This window comes from Pseudorca crassidens, chromosome 16 (genome assembly GCF_039906515.1).
Source record: "Pseudorca crassidens isolate mPseCra1 chromosome 16, mPseCra1.hap1, whole genome shotgun sequence".
Taxonomy (NCBI): domain Eukaryota; kingdom Metazoa; phylum Chordata; class Mammalia; order Artiodactyla; family Delphinidae; genus Pseudorca; species Pseudorca crassidens.
Genome location: NC_090311.1, coordinates 11,471,048 through 11,496,118, shown reverse-complemented (window position 1 = coordinate 11,496,118; position 25,071 = coordinate 11,471,048). Strand labels below are relative to the sequence as shown.

The window sequence follows — 25,071 nt, the reverse complement described above, 5'->3', positions numbered from 1 at the left end:
CTTCACCCGTGTTATATTCCCATCATCAGCACCCTCTCTGTGGCTTTGGTTCCTTTGGCACCACAGAACCAGCCTCTTCCCTTTGTGCCCCAACCCTGCTGTTTCCTGGAGTCATTATATCTCTTACCTCAGTGTCCCCTTTTAGATCTTTCAGCCCTGAAACACCTGGGTAATGAATTCCCAAGGTTGACATTCCTAGCATGTTTTTTTCTCCTGATAGAACCTTGTGACTATCCTTTGGGGATGCCTTCTACTGTCACATTGAAGCAGCCAGGCTTTGGAGATCAAGCCCTGGCCCTAGCACATACAAGGTGTTGACCCCATGCAAAGAATTCAACCTTTCCAAACTTCTATCTCCTCATCTATAAATGGGGGTAATAAGAGTATTGATTGCACAGGGTGGTTATGAGGAGTAAATGAGATAATTTATTTTAAAAAGCTCGGACTTCCCTGGTGGCGCAGTGGTTAAGAATCCACCTGCCACTGCAGGGGACATGGGTTCGAGCCCTGATCCGGGAAGATCCCACATGCCGCAGACCAACTAAGCCTGTGTGCCCAAACTACTGAACCTGCACTCTAGAGCCCACAAGCCACAACTACTGAGCCCACGTGCCACAACTACTGAAGCCCGCATGCCTAGAGCCCATGCTCTGTGACAAGAGAAGCCACTGCAGTGAGAAGCCCACACACCACAACGAAGAGTAGCCCCTGCTCACCATAAATAGAGAAAGCCCATGCTCAGCAACGAAGACCTAATGCAGCCAAAAATAAAATAAATTTATATTAAAAAAAGTTCTTAGAATGTGGCACCAGACTTAACATTTATTGGGCACTTACTGCTCTGCTACTATTAATATTATTGTTGTTTCTATATGGTTTTTTGATGGTTAGTTTCACTTCATAGCCAAATTTAAAAGAAAGACAAAATATAATAGTATGAGTCTACACATTAAAAATTACAGCAAAACAGTATAAATTTTTTATTCTATTTATTCAGATGTAGCAATTCATAAAGCTATCTTTCAAGTGGTGCTTAATTTTGAAAAAGTCTGAAAACATCATTTTTTAAAATTTAAGGGTCCTAAATTGTACATGCATATGCTTCCTTTCTCTGCAGTATACATTTTATGTTATAGTGTCCTGGCTTATATGCAGTTAATCTACCAATGTATTAATTTTAGCTGAAAAAATTAGGTGTGATGCCCCCAGAGCAGCCACTACCGGTGAAATGCAATCGCATTTATCAGATAATGTGGGCCAACAACGGTGACTCCATTAGCAGACAGTATGCTGGGACAGCTGCCCTGAAGGTAAGTACCTGCAGCCAGCATCTGTGGGTCATTATGAGGGACACAGGGTATAGTTTAAAACCAACTTGGTTTTTGAGAGGAAAGTACATGGGTTTCAGGTGGTAGGTGTAGTTGACTCCTTTCTGGAATGTTTGGGTAAGGCAGGGGTCACACATTCAAATTCCACAGATGCCAGGTAATGTGACCCATTAGATTAAAGGGAGAGATGGGCTGTGTGGACCTGAGGAAGAGCATATGTTGTCTTAGGAAGGTGCTGTTCTGCTACTTCCTAATGGGGATGGAGGCCCAGTGTTGCTAGATCTCACAGTTTTCAAGGGAGTTTGGAAAGTTGGAATTTTAAGTATAGCGGTTAAAACTTTATACAGACAAAATAAAACATGTCTATATTGGTGGGATTTGGGTCCCTGGTATAATTTGCCTCCTCTGAACTTGAATCCCAACCCTGCCTCTTACTAGCTCTGTGACTATGGGCAAGTCACTTAACTTCTCTGTGTCTGTCTCTTCATTTGTAAAACAGGAATAATACTAGGCCCACTTCAAAATATTGGCATGGGATTATATGAGTTAATAACATGTTAGAGCTTAGACCATTCCCTGACACATAGTAAATGTTGAAGAAAAGTTTTAATTATCTTTTTGTGATTGTTATACATAAAGTCTTTTGAAGATCCCACCTAGCTGATCTTCACAGAATTTAATGTAAATGTAAACTGTAGTCACTGGTCACTAAATAACTCCCTCTGTGGGCAATAGGAAGTGGTTGAATTAGCTTAAATTAGGTTTATGTTAATTTTCCTTCAAGGTAATAGTTCACCCCAGGATATTTGTTATAACAAATTGTACCATCGAGAGCTCAACAAGCATCAGATTATCCATCTTTTAGTTGGGTGATGAATGTCAAAAAGCTTTTTGTTAATAAGGAAACTGAACTTTAGAAATCCTTGTGCAACTTATTGTTTAAAGAGAAGTACTACTTATGCACTCAACGTCAGAGCACCTAAATATATAATGCAAATACTAATAAAATTAAAATGAGAAATAAACAGCATTACAATAATAGTAGAGGACTTTAACAGCCCACTCTCAACAATGGATATATTATCCAGGCAGAAAATCAATAAAGAAACAATGAATTTGAACAACACTATAGACCCTATGCACCTAACAGACATATACAGAACATTCCATCCACCAACAGTAGAATACACATTTTTCAGAAGCACAAACGAAACATTCTCCAGGATAGATTATATGTTAGGCCACAAAACAAGTCTCAGCAACTTGAAGAAGATAGAAATTATATCAGGTATCTTTTCTGAGCACAGTGGTATGAAACTAGAAATCAGTAACAGGAGGAAAATTGGAAAATTCACAAATATGTGGCAATTAACATACTCTTGAAGAACAGATGGATCAAAGAAGAAATCAAAAGGGAAATCAAAAAATATCTCGAAACAAATTAAACTGGAAACACAACATACCAAAATTTATGGGATGCAGCAAAAGCAGTTCTAAGAGGAAACTTTATAGCTATAAATGCCTATATTAAGAAAAAAGGAAGATCTCAACCTAACAATTACACCTCAAAGAACTAGAAAAAGAAGAAGAAACTAAACCTAAAGTTGGCAAGAGGAAGGAAGTAATAAAGATTAGACCAGAAATAAGTGAAATAGAAAATAGAAAAACAATAGAAAAGATCAACAAAGTTAAGAGTTGGCTGTTGAAGAGATAAACAAAATTGACAAACTCTTAGCTAGGCTAACCAAGGAAAAAAGAGAGAGAACTCAAAATTATAAATGAAAGAGATATTACAACTGATAACACAGAAATACATAGGATTATGAGACTACTATGAACAGGCGTATGCCAACAAATTGAACAATTTAGAGGAAATGGATTAATTCCTAGAAACATATGACCTACCAGACTGAATCATGAAGAAACAAAATCTGAATAGACCAATGAGTAAGGAGATTGAATCAGTAATCAAAAAGCTCCCAACTAAGAAAAGCCCAGGACTAGGTGGTTTCACTGGTGAATTCTACAAACATTTAAAGAAGAATTAATACCAGTCCTTTTCAAACTCTTTTCAAAAAACAGAAGAGGGAACACTTCCAAACTGTTTCTATGAGGCCCTGATACATAAACTAGATAAAGACACAACAAGAAAACTCTGAGCCCATGTCCCTGATTACTGTAGATACAAAAATTCTCAACAAAATACTAACAAACCAAATTCAGCAGCTCATTAAAGGGATCATATTCCATGAGGAAGAGGGACTTACCCCTGGTTCAGAATTTGAAAATCAATAAATGTGTTACACCACATCAATAGGATGAAAGATAAAAATCATAGGATCATCTCAATAGATGCAAAAAAAAGCGTTTGACAAAATTCAACATCCTTTCACCCAGTGGTGAAAACGGAAAGCTTTCCTCTCAGATCAGGAACAAGACAAAGTTGCTCACTTTCACCACTCCTATTCATCATAGTGCTGGAAGTCCTAGCCAGAGCAATCAGGCAAGAGAAAGAAATAAAAAGCATCCAAATTGGAAGGGAAGAAGTAACATTGTCTTGATTTGCAGGTGGTGTGTTCTTATGCAGTTGACTTTGAACAACATGGGTTTGAATTACACGGGTCCACTTTATATGTGGATATTTTTCAGTTGTAAATACTACAATACTACACAGTCTGTGGTTGGTTGAATCCCTGGATGTGGACGAAATGTGGATACAGAAAGCCGGCTATAAGTTATACAAAGATTAACCTCCACATTGTTAAAGGGTCAGTGTTATATAGAAAATCCTAAAGACTCCACCAGAAAACTGTTAGAACTAATAAACAAATTCAGTAAAGTTGCAGGATACAAAATCAACCTACCAAAATCTGTCGTTTCTATACGCTAATTGAGATTATCTAAAAAAGAAATAAAATAATCTCATTTACAGTAGCATCAAAAACAATAAAATAGTAAGGAATAAACTTAACCAAGAAGGTGAAAGATCTGTACACTAAAAACTGTAAGATGTTGATGAAAGAAATTGAAGAAGGCACAAATAAATGGAAGATAGCCTAGGTTCATGGCTTGGAAAAATTACCATTAAAATATTACCCAGGGCTTCCCTGGTGGCGCAGTGGTTGAGAGTCCGCCTGCCAATGCAGGGGACACAGGTTCGTGCCCTGGTCCGGGAAGATCCCACATGCTGCGGAGCGGCTGGGCCCATGAGCCATGGCCACTGAGCCTGCTCATCCGGAGCCTGTGCTCCGCAACAGGAGAGGCCACAACAGTGAGAGGCCCGTGTACCAAAAAAAAATTACCCAAAGCCATCTCCAGATTCAATATAATCTCTATCAAAATTCCATTGGCATTTTCTACAAAAATAGAAAAAAAATCCTAAAATTCATGTGGAACCACAAGAGACCCCTAATAGCCAAAGCAATCCTGAGAAAGAACAAAACTGGAGATATCCCACTTCCTGATTTCAAACTATATCACAAAGCTGTAGTAATCAAAACAGTACTGGCATAAAAACAGGCACATAGACTAATGGAATAGAACCGAGAGCCCAGAAATAAACTCACACTATCAGTCAACTAATAATTTGACAAGGGAGCCAAGGATACTCAATGGGGAAATGATAGTCTCTTCACTAATGCTGTTGGGAAACTGGATATTCACATGCAAAATAATTAAACTGGACCCCCATCTTACACCATTCACAAAAATTAACTTGAAATGGATTAAAGACTGTAAAACCTGAAACTTTAGTTTACTCCTACAAGAAAACATAGGGAAAGTTCCATGACATTGATCTTAGCAATGATTTTTTGGACATGACACCAAAAGCACAAGAAGAAAAGTAAAACAAGTGGGATTACATCCAAAAAAAAAGCTTTTGCATAGTAAAATAAATAATCAACAAAATGAAAAGACAACCCATGGAATGGGAGAAAATATTTGCAAACCATATGTCTGAGAAAGGGTTAATATCCAAAATATGTAACCAAGTAGTGCAACTCAATAGCAAAAAACAAATAATCTGATTTTACAACAGGCAAAGGATCTGAACAGCCATTTTTACAAAGAGGATATACAAATGGCCAACAGGTACATAAAAACGTGCTCAACATCAGTAATCATCAGGGAAATGCAAATCAAAACCACAGTGAGCTATCACCTCCCACCTGTTGGAATGGGTGTTATCTAAAAGACAAGAGATAACAAGTGTTGGGAGAAAAGGTAACCCTTGTACATTGTTGGTGCGAATGTAAATTGGCATAGCCACTATGGAAAATGGTAAGGAAGTTCCTCAAAAAATTAAAAATGGAGTTACCATATGATCCAGCAATCTTATTTTATGAGTATATATCCAAAGAAAATGAAATCAGTATGTCACAGAAATACCTGTACTCCTGTGTTCATTGTAGCACTATTTGTAATAGTCAAGACCTGGAAACAACCTAAGTATCTGACGGTGGATGCATGGCTAAAGAAAATGTGTGTGTGTGTATACAAAATGTGTGTGTATATATATAATGGAATATTCAGCCATAAAAAAGAAAATCCTGATATTTGCAGCAACATGGATGAACCTTGAGGACATTATCTTAAGTGAAATAAGGCAAACAGAGAAAGACAAATATTGCATGATCTCACTTATACGTGGAATTTTAAAAAGTCAAACTCATAGAAACATTGAGTAGATTGGTGCTTACCAGAGGATGGGGAAAATGGGGAGATATTGGTCAAAGAGTACAAACTTTCAGTTATAAGTTCTGGGGATCTAACGTACAGTATGGTGACTATAGTTAACAGTACTATATATATACACGCACATATATCAAATCATCACATTGTACACCTTAAACTTATACAGTGCTACTTGTCAATTACACAAAGCTGGAAAAAAAAGAGGAACACTTTTTTTCCTTTGATATTAAAATTCTTTGGATGCAGCATTCATGTCTCTCTCTTCTATAATAGATTCCTGTTGCTAAATTAATACTTCCTGCGAATGACCTAATTGGCAACGTGTTCTTCCTAAGTTGTCAATTTTAGGACCAGGCTTGTTTCCAAGATTGCCTTGGATAGAAATAGTGGGGTTGGGATGCGGGAGAAAGAGACTATGCTTTCCTTGCCTTAAGTTTAAGTCACTACCTCTCTAGGGACTTGCTCTGACACCTTTGTTGTGAAAACCAAGAGAAACAAAACAATTAAATCTTCATTGGATCATTCTACAGGGATTGTAATGTGCAGCAAGGTATGGAAACCTCTGCTCTCTCTATATATACACACAACCACATATGCAGGTTAAATTCCATTATAATAAGCTCTAGGGAACTGTCTCCATTTTCCCACATCAGAAATTCGTGTGTTTTGAATATCATACCAGTTGGAGGTTTGAAAATCTTTTTGTTTTATTATATGATAAGTTTTGACCTGTAAATTCTAGATATTCTACAGATTGCCAAGAATGGCTTTACCTTCAGGCACAATCTAACTGTGGAGACTTTATGCCACCAATAGCATGTTTAATTGTTTGACATGCTTGGATCCGAGTCAAATACTAGTAGATATCTTAATTACATTATTTGGAAATTATAAAACCCTGTAGATTTCCAGTCTTGAATCAAAAGCCCACATTGACTTCAGGAACATTTTTGTGCTTGAATAAATTGTTAAAGTGACTTTTTCCTTGACAGGGTGACTTTACAAGGACAGGAGAAAGGAAGTTAGCAGGAGTTATGAAAGATGGTGTTAACTCAGCAAATAGGTATTACCTGAATCGATTTAAGGATGCTTATAGGCAAGCCGTTATAGGTAAGGAACATAAATGCCTTTCTCGCTCTCAAATTTGTTATTCTTTCTGTGACTAACCTTTTACAGTAACCAACTTCATTAACATAGTTCATATGTTGTATAATATATTTGTGTCTCTGTGTTGAACATCTTACCCAATAAATCAAATTTTTACGAGATTAGAATTTTTTAAAAATATTTTATTTATTTGGCTGCATTGGGTCTTAGTTGCAGTATGTGGGACCTTCGTTGCAGCATGCAGGATCTTTCGTCGCGGTGCACAGGCTTCTCTAGTTGCGGCACGCAGGCCTCTCTCTAGTTGCAGTGTGTGGGCTAAGTAGTTGCGGCGTGCAGGCTTAGTTGCCCCATGGCATGTGGGATCTTAGTTCCCCCACCAGTGATTGAACCCACATCCCCTGCATTGGGAGGCGGATTCTTTTTTTTTTTTTTTTTAATATTTATTTGTTTGTTTTGGTTGCACTGGGTCTTAGTTGTGGCAGGTGGGATCCTTAGTTGTGGCTTGCAGGCTCCTTAGTTGCAGTAGGTGGGCTCCTTAGTTGCGGCTCGCTGGCTCCTCAGTTGCAGCATGCAGGCTCCTTAGTTGTGGAATGCGAACTCTTAGTTGTGGCATGCACATGGGATCTAGTTCCCTGACCAGGGATCGAACCTGGTCCCCCTGCATTGGAAATGTGTAGTCTTATCCGCTGCGCCACCAGGGAAGTCCCTGGAAGGCGGATTCTTAACCACTGGACCACCAAGGAAGTCCCTACAAGATTAGAATTGACAATTTTTTTAGGCTGGAGCAGCAAAAGAAACCGCTCATTTCCATACGTATTTGTCAATTTGTTATTCATGTAACAGAAGGCAGGGTTGAGGCTCCTGGAGTATGGAATAAGGTGCCCTAAAACCTCATCGACTAAAAACTCCATATTCTATTTGTTTTTCCATTACTCAAGGCTGAGAGAGAAAAACGAGATGATTTTCTTTCTTCGTATAATGTTTACCATGTGTTCTTGCTATGGACAAATATAGCAGCCTTTCTTATAAGCATGATTTAACAGGGTATTAGGGTATCAGATTTAGAGATTATCCTAACCAATTCCTATCACTATTTAAGAAAAGAAATGGAGGGTAGATTGCCCAGTGGAATTCATGCCTTGGCATATTTTAACTTTAATTTTCATGAAAGTATTACCTTTTAGGATTAAAGTAAATGTAGAGTATTCTGGATTAGAATCAAATGTAACAGCTTGTCATATGGTCTCTAAGAATATTTTTTAAATCCTATTTTTTAACCTGATTATTTATTATAAATGAAATAGTAGGGCCTATGCATAGGCAATTTAGGAATTTGAGAAGTCTGGTGTAATTAAGTTTGGTCCGTTTGCCCCACATAGGGTGCATGCTGATAGGAAAATTGGATTTTAGCAGTTTATTCAAGGAAAACTAAGATACCTTTCTTTCTCTTGGTTGATCTAGCGCCTCAGTTATGTCATTGAGGAGGCATGTTCTGTTCCTCTCTCATTTTGACGATCAGTCGCATCAGCTTCATCCTAACCCTGAAGCTGGATCTTTTCAAGTTTAAGAGAGAGGGGCCAGTAGCAGTCTGGGCTTACTGCTTCCCTGAAAGGGTCAGTGGTTGGCAGATCTCTCCCAGAAGCCTCCTCCAGGCTTACAGTCCCAAACAAGCACAGGGAATGGGATTACAATGATTTTGTTAAGCCTTGAGCTGCGTGCTGTACCAGGACGAAGTTAGCTTGTCTGTTCAGTTCCTTTGCCTGTTTTAAAATTGGCTTATTTGTCTTTTTATTATTGAGTTGTTGGAATTCTTTATATATTCTTGGATACAGGTCCCTGATCAGATAGATGATTTTTAAATATTTGCTCCTATTCTGTGGGTTGCCTTTTAATTTTCATGACATTGTCCTTTGAGACACAAAAGTTTTTAATTTTGATGGTGTCCAGTTTGACTATGTTTTTTCTTTTATGGCTTGTGATTTTAGTTTCATATCTAAAAAAACCATGCCTAGTCCAGGGTCACAAAGATTTATGCCTGGGCTTCCCTGGTGGTGCAGTGGTTGAGAGTCCGCCTGCTGATGCAGCGAACATGGGTTCGTGCCCCGGTCCGGGAAGATCCCACATGCTGCGCAGCAGCTGGGCCCGTGAGCCATGGCTGCTGAGCCTGCGCATCCGGAGCCTGTGCTCCGCAACGGGAGAGGCCACAACAGTGAGAGGCCCGCGTACCACAAAAAAAATTTTTTAAAAAGATTTATGCCTGTGTTTTTTAATGAGTCTTATTATTTTAGGTCTTGTATTCTCTTTTGCTTTTTAAAAATGCATTAGTAAACTAAGAAGATGATAGATATTAACACTTTCTACTCTAGATTTGATGCAAGGCATTCCAGTGACAGAAGATCTTTATTCCATATTTACCAAGGAGAAAGAGCATGAAGCTTTGCATAAGGAAAATCAGAGAAGCCACCAGGAACTAATTAGTCAACTCTTACAAAGTTACATGAAGTTACTGCTGCCTGATAATGAAAAGTTCCATGGGGGCTGGGCCCTCATTGACTGTGACCCCAGGTGAGTTGGAGTGGTGTCCTGGTAACTAACGTGCTTTCTGATGTTGTTAAGTTGTCCTAATTATTGCTAGCAATTGTCCATAGAGCTGTGGTCATGGATGCGTAGTTCATAGCAGTTCTCAAATACACGGCTGGTACTAAGGCAAGCTAAGATACTCACCTTGGCCGTAAAATTAAGGGGGCACTAGCAATATTTGATTTTTTAAAAACCCAAATTGTGAAACTACAGTTCAAAGCTTGTTTCTTGAGTTCTCCCCTGCCCCCAACCCCACTCCATGCCCCAGAATCTAGGTTTATTGTATTAATGCACAAAACTGAGTGTACCAACAGGTTTAATGATGCTAGTTACTTTGGGTTGTAAAGTGGTCCTGGTCTTTCATAAAATAAATAGGGCAACTAATACTTAACGTTCTTTTTTAAACAAAAAGCATCCAGTTTCAAGTGGTTCTTTAAAATATCAACTGAATGGCAGGATCCAAATTTATCCACCAGACTGAATGCTTGCTTTCAGGCTAAAATCTAAAATTATAATTTTCAATATTATGAATCAGAAACACTTCAGAAAATTCTAGACCAAGCTCTGAGAATAAAAGGCTTTATTTAGATTTTATTTTACATTTCATATGTTTTTAATAAAAGGGGCATAAAATAAGCTTGAAAGAACAATAGGATGCAAGGTAGTATACATATATTAAAATGAGCGAAAGGCAACATTGACTGTAGGTTCAGAGGGAAACCTTCCATGACTTTAATTCCATGGATTATTTCACTTTGATAGTTAGTATTATATGTATGGATGCAATTTTTGGACTCTTAAAAGATGAGGTTTTCCTCACACACAACTTAGCAGAAAATTTCTGTGCTCTTATAAGCCATTTGGTAAAAAATTTTTATTCATGTACGTTAGTTGTTGTTTTTAAAATAGCAGTCCAACATAATGCAGCATGAAACAAACAAAAACTCCCAAAAGGTAGTACTTTTAATTCCCATTCAGAAATAACTGCAGGTATCACATCTGCATTTTGCTTGAGTTTTAACTTTGCACTTCACTTTTTTGAAGGTGTCATGATTGTCAATATCATTTTCCTTAGATCAAGTGTTTTTTTTTTTTAATTTATTTTTATTTTTGGCTGCGTTGGGTCTTCGTTGCTGCGTGCAGGCTTTTCTCTAGTTCTAGCGAGTGGGGGCTACTCTTCATTGCGGTGTGCAGGCTTCTCATTGGGTGGCTTCTCTTGTTGTAGAGCGTGGGCTCTAGGCACACGGGCTTCAGTAGTTGTGCCTCACGGGCTCTAGAGCGCAGGCTCAGCAGTTGCAGCGCACGGACTTAGTTGCTTTGGGGCATGTGGGATCTTCCCGGACCAGGGCTCGAACCCGTGTGCCCTGCATTGGCAGGCGGATTCTTAACCACTGCACCACCAGGGAAGTCCCAAGAACTGTCCTTCTTATTAGAGATACTTTGTGGTTATCATCCTTTCTAACACTGCTAAGATTTCTTTAAATTTGCTACTGGTATTTATCTTCATTTGCAAGGCGTAAAGATTTTCCAGATGGTGGATAGTTTTCCCTTTCTCTTGAAGAGAGATGTTTGGAAACCTGCTCTTTGGCTCTCTGAGTTTGCTATAGAGCCTTTGTACAGTCCGTCTACTGAGCCAGGGATGTGGACCCAGAACAGGCAGCCCCTGGTGGAGGACAGCAAGAGGTAGCTCTGGGAATGGCTTTGGGGGCTTAGGTCCCCAGACAGCCAGCGGTGAGTTCAGCCCCTTGAGCTTGGAGGCTTCAGCAGTCAGCACCTGTCTGCCTCAGGCTGTGTGTGTGGTTTTTAAAAACACCTTTATCAAGATGTTATTCATATAGCATACAATTTGCCCATTTAACGCGTACAATTCAGTGGCTTTTAGAATATTCACAGAGTTGTGCAACCATCACTTTGGTCAGTTTTAGAACATTTTTATCACCACAAAGAGAATTCGCATACTCTATCCCCACCCTCACTCCCTAAGCAACCACTAATCTATTGATACTTCTATCTCTCTGGACTCGTGTATTCTGGACACTTTATATAAATGTAATCATGTAATATGTAGCCTTTGTGACTGGCTTCATTCACTTAGCATAATATTTTCATGGCTCACGGGCGTTGTGGCATGTATCAGAACTTCATTCCTTTTTATGGCTGAATAGTATTTCATTGTATGGACAGACCGCATTTTGTTTATTCACTCTTCCTTTGGGCATTTATGTTTCCACCTTCTGGCTATTCTGTTGTAAATAGTGATGCTGTGAACACTCATGTACAAGTTTTTGTTTGCGCACCTGTTTTTCTTTTGGGTGTATACCTAGGAGGGGAAAGTGCCAGGCCACATATAATTCAATGCGTAACTTCTGAGAAACCACCAAACTATTTTCCACAGTGGCTGCACCATTTTACATTCCAACCAGTGATGTAGCAGGGTTCCAGTTTTTCCATGTCCTCACCAACACTTGTTTTCCATGGTTTTTTATCGTAGTCATCCTAGGGGGTGTAAAGGAGTATCACATTGTGGCTTTGATTTGTATTTCCCTAGTGACACATGATGTTGAGCATTTTTTTTTCTTGTGCTTGGCGGGCATTTGTTTGTCTTCCTTAGAAAAATGTCTGTTCAAATCCTTTGCTCATTTAAAAAATTGGGTTGTGTGTCTTCTTGTTGAATTGGGCTACATGTTTTTGTAAATAAAGTTTTACAGGAACCAGGGCTGAGATTAGGGTGAGGCAAGTGAGACAGGGTTGTACAGGTTGCAGGGTCAGATCCTATCTTTATTTGAAATGTTGATGTTTTATCATGTTTGCATTAATTTTGATTTTTTAAAAATATTGCACTAAAAACTTACCTTGATGGCTGAGTTTTTTGGCATCCCCTTAAATTTTGCGCCAGGGACCAGTGCCTCACTCACTTCACTGCAATCACCGCCCTGTTTAAATACCTGGTAGAAAAAGTTACAAATGCTCCGTCCCGCGCAGCTCAGCAAGAATGGCTGCCGTTCCCTTTTTCTTTACCTCCCAGCACCCCAGCAGGAACTGTCCAGCACAGCTTTGTGCCGTTTGTTTGGTTTGTGCCCTCCTTCGTGCTTACCCGGTGCCCACCCCCGGCCCCGAGCCTTTTTCTGTTAAACACTGAGCACAGCTCAGTTTGTTCCCCGCGGACAGCCCCTGGCGCATACAGATCAGACCTCTCGGGCCGTTCTGTGTCCTTTCCCTTCCAAGCGGCCGCAGCGGCTGCAAGGAAAGCTGACTTGAATGACAGCCGGTAAGCGCCGGCTGGCGCGCTGCGGCCGGGGGAGGAATCTTTAATGTGACGGGAAATCGGCGGTACCGTCCAGGTGCCCTTCAGCATCAGCACAAAGCCAACTCTTTATTTTGTCCCACTCGGACTCACTTTTTCTTACACCGAGAGCACATGACCACTTGTACCCGCGTTAGTGGACTAGTGAGGCGCGCTGCAGCCCGCCCGCTAGCAGCCCTCCGACCAGCAAAGATGGCCCTTCGCAAAGGCGTGCGTGCGCTCTCACGGGAGCCGGGCTGGGGGACCAGAGCCCGCGGCCACCTCGGTACCCCTCTCCGCCGGCCCGGGAACCCTCCCTGCTCGCGGCGAGGGCGGTGCCGGACCAGCCGCGCCTGCGCACTAGGCGCGCGCCGCGGCGGAGGCGGGCAGCGGAAGCGGGCTGAGGTTCTGGGCGTGACCCCGGCACGGCCGCGCTGCAGTTGCCGCAGTCAGCGCAGTCGCTGCAGGTGGTAGTTCTGCTGCCAGCGGCTCTGACTGAGCTTCGACTCGTGGACGGACGGACGGACTGACGGGATGCCGCGCTCCCACCGGCCTCCTCCGACCGCCCAGCGGCAGGCGAACGCCACGGGCAGTGCCGCCGGCAACGCCGCCGAGCCCAAGCCCGAAGGCGGCAGCCTGGCGATGACTTTCAAAATTGTTCTCCTTTTTGCAGGACTTATGGTTAAAGTTCCCGTGGGGTTGTATTTTTCCTGTAAATTACTGCTTTTCCAAAGCCTCCTGTTAATGTCGCCTGATGACAGTGGCTTTTACGCGACCATTGTCGCGGTGGTGGGGCTGCATGTGGTGTTGGCGGTGGTCGTGTTCTTCGTGTGGAAGGAGGGGATGCCTGACTGGTGGGAAGAGAAAAGCGAGTAGTGCAGCGCCGCTTCCCAGCTGCAGGCGCGGGGGCGGGGAGCCCTGAAACGGGGTTTCTTGTTTTTCTTGTCCGTGTTTAAAAAAAAAAAAAAGTGTGTGTTTTCTGTTTTCTGGGGTTTTTTCTGTTTAAGTGGGGCGGAGGGTGGCGGGGAGGGAAATTAAGTATTTACTGCATCTTATACATCGATAAAAATGCGGGGGGGGGGGCTGACATTTTTCTCGACTGTCATGTGCCAAGTGCTTTTCGTCCGGACAGGATGCTTTTGACGGAGATCATGTTTGACCGATGTAAATATTAGTGTCAAAATAGAAACTAAGATATAGTAGAGTTAGAATTTATTTCATATTACAGTACGTGTCGTGACGTAATTTTTATGGCTTGGCTCAAGCGACAATTTTAAGAGTGCACGTAAGTACCAATGCGCACAACTAAATTACGTTTTACGTCATTAGTCTGTGTTCTCAGTGAGCCTCTGCCAGAATCATAGAATTTGTGGTTTTTTCTTTACCGTTGGTTGGTTATTGCTCATATTTTGGATCAGTCTGTGTATTCATTGGGTTCTGGCTTCTGACCTAATCAGTTGTATTTTGGGGGCATATTTTTGGTGAAAATTGAGGTCAGTTTGTTATTTTAGATTAAGACTGTTAGAGTTAACGCTGCAGCAACGTGCTGCCGAGGTAAAATCCTGCACTGGAAGATCTTGGTAAAGTTCTCTGCAGTACCTGTTAAAGAGTGACCTCATTCTTATGCAGGTTATGTACGTGACTTAAACTCCATCTACAAGTGATTTTTTCTCCCTCCTGTTTTCCATTTGTTTTTCAGTAGCATTTGGTAAGTCTTTGCAAATAGCTATGAAATTCTAAGGTAGAAATATCCACTCCAACAGTGGAATTTTGAGAAACAGTATAAGAGGCGTGGATTAATTTCACCTTTTGATTGGAAATGCTGTTTTAATAGATGACAGTTTGAGTTCGGATTCTGCCCGTGTTATCTGTTGACTATGTGTAGATTTTATGTGTTGACCTTTTTTAAAAAATTAGTATTTGGTTTAATGGTTAATCCCTTATTCTGATACTTGATTTTAGAGTGGAAATAAAATATGGCAAAATGGACTTAGAATAAAGAAATGTTTACTCATTCCTTAAAAGCTGAGTAAATCTGTAGTAAGAAAAATGCAAAGTAGTTTGGGCTGGGTTCCATTTTTGCACATAAACACTACATTTATGTAAAGTTCTTTCAAAGGATGCATTCTACATGAGTGTAAAAATACCCTAAATGTGCAGTGTCATTTTGAAGGTTAGGTCATGTGAGATGATCTAGACAATCTCTCTTCTCAGCCTCACATTTTCCTTTCTTTCCAACCCTGACCCCCTCTACCATCATCCAGTCCCCCGCCCCCATTATCCCATTTCCCCTGAGCACTCTCTCCTCGGCTACCTCTCTGAGAAGGGACCTCTTCTCAGCTCCAGTCCTTTCCTTCACCTACCCCACCTTCCTAAGCTGGGTTCTTGGTTTTTCGGATTTTTAAAATTTCCAGATGGACAGATTGTATATATTTAACTGAAGAAGTAGGACTCGTTGATTACTTGATTTTTTCCCCCACCCCAGCCCCTCCAATCTTTTATCATAAGTGGATCTGCTGTAGAAAAAAAAGGTAAATGAAAACAAAAATATTTAATTCCCTGTGTCATGTTTGTTTAGCCTCATTGATGCTACTCACAGAGATGTGGATGTGCTCTTACTGCTTTCTAACTCTGCCTACTACGTGGCCTAGTAAGTTGCTTATTGATTTAAAGCTTTTACTTTTCTTTTTTAATGCGAGTAAATTTCCTTTTTAGAATTTGTAACACAAAAAAGTTAAGAATCTAGTTTTATGTATTTTAAGAAATTTCACTGAACCCCTTTACCTTACATAATTGTTACATCACTCTGACTTCAGTTTGAAAGTGCTTTATAATCAGTGTGTTTATATAAGTGTTCTTTCAGTATTAGTTCCTATAGATCTCAAGTTTTGATGTATTCCACATATTTTTATTGTGAATGACCATATAGCATTGTTTATTACTATACCTTAGTTAAATGTTTCCCCATTGTTAGGCATTAAAATACTCCCATCTTTTTTGCTATTATGAATGATACAGCTGTCTATGTGCAGGTAATTGTGTGTGTGTGCACATGCACTTCTCTGATTATAAGGGTATGATGAATTATATGACTTTTGTGCCTTATTGCAAGATTGATCTCCGGAAAGACTACCAGTTAACAATGCCACTAGCAGAAATACAAGTACTTCCTCATAGCCTTACCAGAATTGAGGTTTATTTTTTTCAAATACATATATATTTACTTTCTTTTGGGCCTTGTGTGAACTGTCATTGGCCCAGGTGCCTATTGGCACTGATCATATGGATTTCTCATTCTTGATTTTGGATATCAGATTTATCTGCTGTATCAGGAATACATAGCTTCAGTATATGTATGTGTTTTTCTCTCCTTTTAGATTAAGTTTTAGGTTTGTTTTCTTTTAGTGTAAGATGTATAAACTGATTTTCCTTTAGCTGTTGAACTATATATTTATGTGTGTGTGTGTATATATATATAAATATTAGTTCAAAATAGAAACTAATTTACCCCAGAATGTATTGTGCTGTGGAAGATTTTAACTGCATAGTAGTTGCTGTTATACCTCAGCTGACAAGCCAAATATGCTTTTGATTTTAATCCTCTTCTTACTCTCTTTCCCTTTGTCTAGTTATGATGATGAAGTTGACAAAGTAAACCAGTATCAACGACTAAGTCTAGAAGATCTGGAAAAAATTGAAATAGGTAAATTTTAACGTACTAACCAAGTCATAGAAAGCAAATATTGTTTCTTCTAAGAATGGGTCATTATTTAAGCACATGGTATAACATCTTATTAGAATCAGAAGGGGATAGTCTAGTACATTTCTTAGGATTCCCTTCTGATTTTGAGAGATTAGTGATGGATATAGTCTAATAATAACTATATTTCTTTCATTACTTGCCTTGGAAGATTAACCCTGGGATCGAGACAGTTTAAATATTTGAGACTGAAGAATTTTTATTTATAATCTCATGAAACCAAATCATAAGCATGTGCTCTCATTTAGATTATGAAGAAAAATACTAAATAACTGATGAATGTCAGTCTTTTGAAGATACAGAAGAAAATGAATGTTATGTGAAAGATTTACATGTATTCATTTGGGTCTTTAGGTCCTGAACCCACTCTTTTTGGTAAGGCAAAGTTCTCCTGCATGCGACTGCACTACAGATATAAAGAAGCAAGTGGCTATTTCCACACCTTGAGAGCTGTAATGCGCAATCCAGAAGAGGATGGAAAAGGTAATGGAGAGAGATGAAAGTATTCAGTGATAACTTTTTGTGATTTGAGATCTTGAAATAGCAGCTTTGTTCCCAGCAATGCAGAGACATTATTTGAACTGATGATGTAGTCTGGGGCAAGGGAATCTATTATGGGAATTCTCAGTGTGTTTGGCCTTATGGGTGTCATGGCTTTTCCTACCACATACGCCTCTCATGGATAGTAGTCAGAAACAACACCTGTCTTGTTCACGGCTGTTGTCTCAGCATCTAGCAGTGTTTGGACCGATGAGGGTTTCAGAATAAACTTTTAATTCCAATTGATTTGGTTATTTTGTTCTTTAGTCTTCTGTTGAAATTTTACAACATTTTGAATTAGTGAGGGGAGTGATGAACAAATAGCATTTTTCTGTAAATTATAACAAATAAACTTGTATCTAATTACAAGACTACAAATTTCATTTGGAGTTCTGAGAACTGCTAATTTTTAAATATGTTTTTGGAGAAACTGGCAAGCAACTATATTTGGGTTTCAGATACCCTTCAGTGCATTGCAGAGATGCTGCAGATCACCAAGCAAGCCATGGGATTAGATGTGCCTATAATAGAGAAAAAGCTTGAGAGGTAAGTATACTACTTTGGATAGTAATGTCTTTATTCTTCAGAGAAGATTAAAGTTTTACTTCTTTTAAAGTATTTGCAAAAGGGAGAGAAATCACATTATGATACTGTGTCGGTATTTAGAGGGATCAGAAAGTAATAATTACTTTCGTGGATCAGAAAGTAATAATTTTGTTTAAATTATGGCCATGGGACTTCCCTGGCGATCCAGTGGTTAAGAAAGACTCCGTGCCTCCACTGCAAGGGGCCACTGGTTTGATCCCTGGTCAGGGAACTAAGATCCTGGATGCCGCTCGGCGTGGCCAAAATAGTAATAATAATAAATAAAATAAATTATGGCCACAAGTGATGCATTTTGAAACGCTTAAATATACTCTTAAAAGAGGGAACATTCAAATTTAAATAACTTTTTAGAGAAAATAACCAGCCAGTATGTTTTAAACACTAGGTTTTTGAATTTTGGAAAAGAATGCCTGTAAACAGATTATTTTACATTTAAAATCTGTGGGTTTTCCATCTAATGAGCAGGTTTTAAAGTCCACATTCCACTAGAAAAGAGTCATTTGGTCATCTAGAGGAAAACTGTCTTGTTAGAAATAATTATTTCAGTGGTTCCTTTTTTTTTAATTGAATGAGATTATTTAAATTTTATAGAATCTATAAAGAGCTACTATAAAGTAGCTCTTTAACATCATAATTTTTATGAAATATTCTCATGACCAGTGATCTTGCATGACCAAGTGTGGAACCAGTGTACTAAGACGTGTGGTAAATAGCACTGACTTTTTTCTTTATAGCAGCCATGAGGGATGCCAGAGAAGAAAACACTAAGTGCAGTTATGTTAAATGTCCCAAGTCTTCTAAAATAAATCCAGGTAGCCCACAGGAAACATAAGGAAACGGCGTTCTTTCCCCTCCCCGCTCTGCCTGAATTCAGCAGAATTGGAATGTGTAGACACCTTAGTTAAGATGCTGTAGACAGCTGTCTATAGTTAGTGTTGCCTTTGCTGGTGGTTTAGATTGCTGATGTGGTGGATCTGTGCTGCCCCCATTTGTAGTCAGTCACCACATATGGCTGTGGAGCCTTTGAAATGGGACTAGTCTAAATTTTGGGTGTGGGGTTTTTCTGGAAACATTTATTCTCAGAATAATGCAAAAGCAGAGGTTGAGGCTACTGTTAGGAGGCTTCCCTCCCCTCCTCCATTACCTCCCTCTCCTCCCCGAATGCCCAAGAACTCAACATAATTCATCTAATTACTGTGAAGCGCTTCATTAAGTAGGATTAAAATATTGCAGATGTGGTGTTTCCACAGGGTGGTTCTTCGGTGCACCAGGTGGCCTGCTTGAGAAAGATGACAGCACATGTGGGAGATGTCTGTGGCCTGATGGCTGAACTTGGGGTTAAAGTCACACAGCCGGGCCACCCATTCCATTCGGTGCCTGGGGGTGACTCGTCAATGTCACTTACAAAGGCTTCTGCTGCCCTGTTGTAAAATATAAAATACTGTGCATTGGCTGTTCCAAAGACTTAGTTTAAGAAAGATTAAAATATCTGACTAATCATCTTTTAATACTGATTATATGTTGAAATGATATTTTGTATATAAAATTGTCTATAGCTCACATATTTGTATTGGATATTAATGTTCTTGCATCAAGTCCAAGGGGTTATCTGGGTTTATCATTTAGCAGTGTACTGTTTTTAAGAAACTGGGGCCATTTTAAATAAGAGTTTTCACTTACATTAATAATTGGCCTCCATGGGGAAATTAACTTTTTTCTTTTCTAATTTGTAGGAAGAGCAGCAAACCTCATGAAGACATCATTGGCATCAGATCTCAAAATCAAGGCTCTTTGGCCCAGGGAAAAAAATTTTTAATGAGCAAATTTTCATCTCTAAACCAAAAAGTGAAACAGACCAAATCCAATGTAAATATTGGCAATCTACGAAAGCTAGGAAACTTTACAAAACCCGAAATGAAAGTTAACTTTCTAAAACCAAACTTAAAAGTAAATCTTTGGAAATCAGATAGTAGTCTTGAAACCATGGAAAACACTAGTGTGGTGGATAGTAAAGCCCAGGCAGAGTCAGATGGGGAAATGTCTTCAGATAATGACTCATACCACTCTGATGAATTCCTTACAAATTCTAAGTCTGATGAAGACAGGCAGCTAGCTAACTCTTTAGAGAATGTAGGGCCAGTAGACTATGTTCTTCCTAGTTGTGGTATTATTGCTTCAGTACCTCAATTAGGCAGCCGATCCCAGTCTATGAGCAGCACTGATATTAGCGTTCATGTTCCTTCAGAGGTTACTCTTGCTCATGAAAGTGGGCCTGGAAAAGGCTGTGAGTCTTCTCAGAAGAAAAGTCCTTCTGCTGACAACATACACACATTGACTGGCTTTGCCAAGCCCGTGGATATTTATTGCCACAGATTTGTTCACGATGCACAAAACAAAATGAGCCAGCTGTCAGAAACCAGGTCTGTTTCTCAGCAGGCTAGTGAGGAAGGAAATCACGTGACCAATCAAGTTTCTAACGAAGACACTCAATTTGAATCAGCGGAACAGATACCTTCTCGACCATCTCAGTTAGATGTGTCTTTTTCTGCAGCAGGCCCACAGCTTTTGTCAGTTGAACCAGTGCATTCGGTTGTATCTCAAAAGACCCCCGGCTCCGAATCTGGCACACTTGAACTCGAGAGAGGGCTTCACGTAACTCCTTCTCCTTCAGAGAGCTGTAGCAGCAGAGCAGTCTCTCCCTTTGCAAAGATTCGAAGTTCCATGGTCCAGGTTGCTACTATTACCCAAGCTGGATTAACCCAGGGGATAAGCTTTGCAGTGGCAAAGGTTCAGAAGAGCCCTGCAGAACCTGAAGGAGTTAATGAAGTCCAGCAGAATGAACTTAAAAATATGTTTACTCAATGCCAGACACGAATAATTCAGATTTAGTTTTTAGCCACACAGAATCCTGTGGCTTTTATTTAATCCAAAAAAAAAGGTGTCATACAACCTGTACTGTCTTTGAATCTAGGGATCACAAATTCTAATTATGTTTATTTTGGAAAGGTTTTAAAAGGAGACTGAACCTGAGCAGATTTCCAAATTTGAGAGCTAGGACAGTGGAAGTGCATCATCCTAGAATGTAGACCTAAGTAGCTTATACACTACAGAGCAGTTTGTCTCTTTAAAAGTAATTCAGGAATAGATTACTTTGGGATGTAATAACCTGAACATTTTTTGGAGTTGGGTGGGTGGGGAGAATGTATGAAGTAGACACAAAGGGTGGACATGGATCCATTTAGGTGATTAGCATTTTTCGTAACTTGTTTTTCTGTTTGTCAGTTCATTTCTGTGTGTTTCCTCTACAAGGTAAATACTTAGTTTTTAGTGACTTCAAAGTGTTACTAGTATGGCAAAGCATTTTAATATAAAAACTGTTGGTTTAAGTTTTTAATGGCTTAACCATTCCCTATAAAGAGTTAATTGAGGGCTAATGGCGTTACAGTCAAGAAATGAATGCCCATTTGATGTTAATTTTCCCCACATTCTACTTAAATTTAAAATACTGCTACCTTGTACGCCCCAAAGTCTAGGAGCATTAAGACTTGTCAGTCATAAAACCTGAGCTGTCAGATGTGAACACCAGCACCTATTAATTTTGCTCTCTTTTCAGAAATGTTAAGAACGTATACATATTGGATACTGGTAATGTTTGAAAGAAGTCTTTCAAGTTGTAATTTTTTGCAGGGGGCAGTCCATAACATCCTGTGTAGTCGAGCACAACTACTGAAAGTTTAATCTGAAGCACAACTGTGCTAAAACTTTAGGTTTTATGACTGTAACCTTGACCACATGGAACCGGGGCCTTGTCTGTAAGCCTATACAGTAAGAAAGTTGCACACCTTATTCCAAACAAGTACTGGTTTGTCTGATATCTTTAGAGCCTTACTCTGTTGAAATGATTCTCAGCTAAACATTATGTCTGTTGTAACTTTGGTATTTCCACTTTTGTTATTTATTAGTGGTATCTTTTTTGAAGTGTCAGATGTCGTGACTATTTAAAATAAAATATCATCATAATTTAAAGTGACAATGTCTATGAGAATTCCTTGAATAATATTTTGAAGATAAAGGTTTGATATTTTATGTCAGACTAAAGAATTTGGAAACAAGGTAAGTTTGCCATAACTGAACACTTGGTCCCAGCCTTTCCTAATACTTCACTCTTTTGAAGTGTTTTCATGACTTTAAAAATGATGAAATGGATCACAAACCATCAAATTTTAAAAACCAAACATTGAAACTGAATGCTTTTTTCTCTTACCACCTTTTCTTGAAACTATTAGATGTCCTACAACATGAGAGAAAATAAAGTCAAGGTCAGGTGATAAAAGTATGTGTTTTTAAGCTCCAAAGAAATTAGTTCCAAAGAGATTTTTGAAAACTAAAATTAAGGAATTAATTAAAATTAAGTTAATTAAAATTAATTTTAAAACTAAAATTAAAACTAAAATTTAATCTCAATCAAGGTGATAATATATAGATGTCTGTTCAGTTTCCCGGTGCTTCAAATAGGATTAACATTGCATTAGAACAACAAACTTCACTGTCCAAGGAGAAAAGGACTTCTGAAGCCCAGAGTACTAATGTCTTACCTGAATGGGACTTCAGAGGGAGGACGCCGTGCTGCACCACCTCTCATACTGAAGTTTACGTCTGGTAATGGTTTTCCACACAGAAGATCACATGGGGTGAGTCTCATAATTCATGAAAAACAGCCCAAAGTACTAGTAATTTAGGAAGTTTGTTTTATTTGAAAGGGTTTTCCTTTCAGGGGAACTTCTCTGTAAGACCAAGCAAATTATGTACTTCTCTTTGGTAAATTACAATTCACACTGGCACAATAAACACACAGTAACTCATCTACTCTGTTGAATTTTATTCCCACAAATCCAGTTGAGCCTTTGTTTTATTTCTAAAAGTTTAAGGAAGGTCTAGTCTACCAGTTATAAAAATGAAAACCAGTTAGAATTCTAAATATAAACAGATTATTTACATTAGTTTATAAAAATAGATTTGAGTTTAGGAAAAGTTAAGCAACTAGTAATTTTCACTTCAGTTCATGAGGCATAATAAACTCCTCCATTTTCAAGGCTGACCCTGTTTTCTTGGTTAGCAATGTCACTTTAGGCCTTGGGGGCCAGGGGGGTGCAGAATTTAAGTAATCATTTAACTGATTTCTAATGTTTCCGACTAAGTAAGTTACTAAGAGAAACTAATCTTTATATATAACCAGTGATAGCTTAAAAGTAGTGTTCTAACCTTTTCAAAGATTCTTGATGCCACTTATACTACTATACTGTATCAATTCGCTTTCTAGCTATGGATAATATTTTTATTCCTTTGAAAATTTGTATTAAAACTGTAATTTGTCTGGGGAAAACCTACCTACATACAGTTTTATCAGGGCATTCCTGGACTAGCAGATAATATTAGTTCATCTAATACATCTGGAACTAATTGATAAATTTATATAAAAAGTGCAAAATCCAATGTAATCACAGCAACTAAATGACATTTATTAAGGAAAAGAATTAAAAACCATTTTTTTCTAAAGAAGGCATTTTTTAAAAAGTTAAATAAATTTTGTCCTCTTCCTATTTGGGCAAAACAACTTCACAGGGCAGACAGCATTCCCTTAAGCGAGTCCATAAAACAGTGGTTCCCAAATGCACTGGAGTGAAATGAGAAAAATAAGGACAATGTAGTGTTTTTACAAAAAGCTACATTTATTCCATTTAAAGGACTATCTCTTGTTCTGAGATTGTCCTTTTATGAAGGAAAAAAGAGTGATAATACAGTGACTTCTTTCAGATTACTTGGCAAAATAAATTGGCAACTCTGTCAATCCCGACAATTTTTAGAAGTATTACTGGTCCATGAAACCCAAAACGTCTGGGAACCACTGCCATTTAAAGACTTGTTTTGCATGTTGTTAACAACTGTTAAATGGAAAAAAGCTGTGGTCAGATGTCTGGGAGATAATATTATAGAATTTCACATGATCATGTGAATTATGGCAAGTATGCTCCATTCCCCAAACTTGGACCACTGTACACATTCACACCCACTGTTCATTGGAAAGACATAAAAATCTGAAGTGAACAATTCCTCTGACTTTGGAATTGCAACCATTTTCTTCAAATGATGTTGATGTTAGCATTTCAACAGAGTCTGGCCTATGACTTAGCTGAAGCTACGGAAACTAAGGAAATGGTATAATCAGCAACAATATTAAACTTTTAATATCAAATACAATTTTGTACATTACTAATTTATATAATTATAAAACAAACTTCAAAAGCTCCGTAAAATCAGTAAGGAAAAAGCCCTTACTGAATATTATATAAACTTTAGATGTTACCAGGTGTGATTTCAGGAAAAGACATTGTTTTTTTCTTTTGATACAAATTATCTACAAAACAGTGTGGTATAAATGATATTTGAATTTTACAATAATGTGGCTACAATTCGCCCATTACTCTTTCATAGATGTCAGTACCTTCAAAGTTCATTTCCATTCACACATTTCTGCTGTTGAAGCCTGGTTCTTCTTAAAGACTCTAGCTGCTTTGCTCTTAGCCATCGTTCTCTTGACAGTGTTGTCTGACCAGCACTGAGAGACAGAAACCTGGTTTGAAATACAGAAACAAATTTAAGTCTAGACCTAGAATAATGACTATTTTTTTTTTAAGACCTACTGGTTTGTAAGTTTTTTTTAATACTGTTGTGGGAGACAAGACCATCTGGTAACTACAGAGCTCAACAACCAAGTTAGACTTCTACAAAGGAACACTCTGTCATATTTGGAGGGTGATTCCCTCTTTGAAGTGTGGAGAACAGGGAGCATGCCTGGTCCACTGAGGTGATCCCTGGCCACTGATTCCCTCTCAATGAGTCATTCCACAAGGGATTTTTAGAAGGAAGAAGTTCATTTCCATTTTTCTAAGTCTGCCTCAGTTACCCTAAGTAAGCAGATTTATCTACAGCTCAATGAAAAGGCAATCGTGGACATGTACACTCACCGAGCTACAATGAGCAACTGGTGGAGATCATCGGCAGTGATGCTCTGAGGATCGTTCTTGCGCATCTCCACAAAATCATCTTCAACTGCCTTTATCAAACAGTAAATGAACTTTAAAATTATTCCTTATGAGGAAACGACATTTGCA

At 38.9% G+C, this 25,071-nt stretch overlaps 2 protein-coding genes across 5 annotated transcripts in view; one reads left to right on the top strand and one right to left on the bottom strand.

The window, feature by feature from the left end:
• The window catches only part of INPP5F (inositol polyphosphate-5-phosphatase F), a 92,324-nt gene extending 70,399 nt beyond the window's left edge, over positions 1 to 21,925 (top strand). For 2 of the 3 annotated variants that reach the window (XM_067709231.1, XM_067709232.1), the window contains 8 exons: positions 1,182 to 1,310; positions 7,016 to 7,133; positions 9,497 to 9,695; positions 15,572 to 15,643; positions 16,623 to 16,696; positions 17,108 to 17,236; positions 17,752 to 17,839; positions 19,633 to 21,925. In XM_067709231.1, coding sequence (XP_067565332.1) covers positions 1,182 to 1,310; positions 7,016 to 7,133; positions 9,497 to 9,695; positions 15,572 to 15,643; positions 16,623 to 16,696; positions 17,108 to 17,236; positions 17,752 to 17,839; positions 19,633 to 20,788 — 1,965 coding nt within the window. In that variant the 3' untranslated portion in view covers positions 20,789 to 21,925. Of the gene's footprint in view, positions 1 to 1,181; positions 1,311 to 7,015; positions 7,134 to 9,496; positions 9,696 to 14,059; positions 14,279 to 15,571; positions 15,644 to 16,622; positions 16,697 to 17,107; positions 17,237 to 17,751; positions 17,840 to 19,632 lie in introns of those variants that run through there. The other variant, XM_067709233.1, reaches the window with a different exon arrangement.
• Positions 21,926 to 22,627: 702 nt separating this feature from the next.
• The window catches only part of MCMBP (minichromosome maintenance complex binding protein), a 67,894-nt gene continuing 65,450 nt past the window's right edge, over positions 22,628 to 25,071 (bottom strand). For both annotated transcript variants that reach the window (XM_067709234.1, XM_067709235.1), the window contains exons 15-16: positions 24,925 to 25,013; positions 22,628 to 24,530 (exon numbers count right to left, since the gene is read on the bottom strand). In XM_067709234.1, the coding sequence (XP_067565335.1) occupies positions 24,404 to 24,530; positions 24,925 to 25,013 (216 nt within the window). In that variant the 3' untranslated portion in view covers positions 22,628 to 24,403. The remainder of the gene's footprint in view (positions 24,531 to 24,924; positions 25,014 to 25,071) is intronic.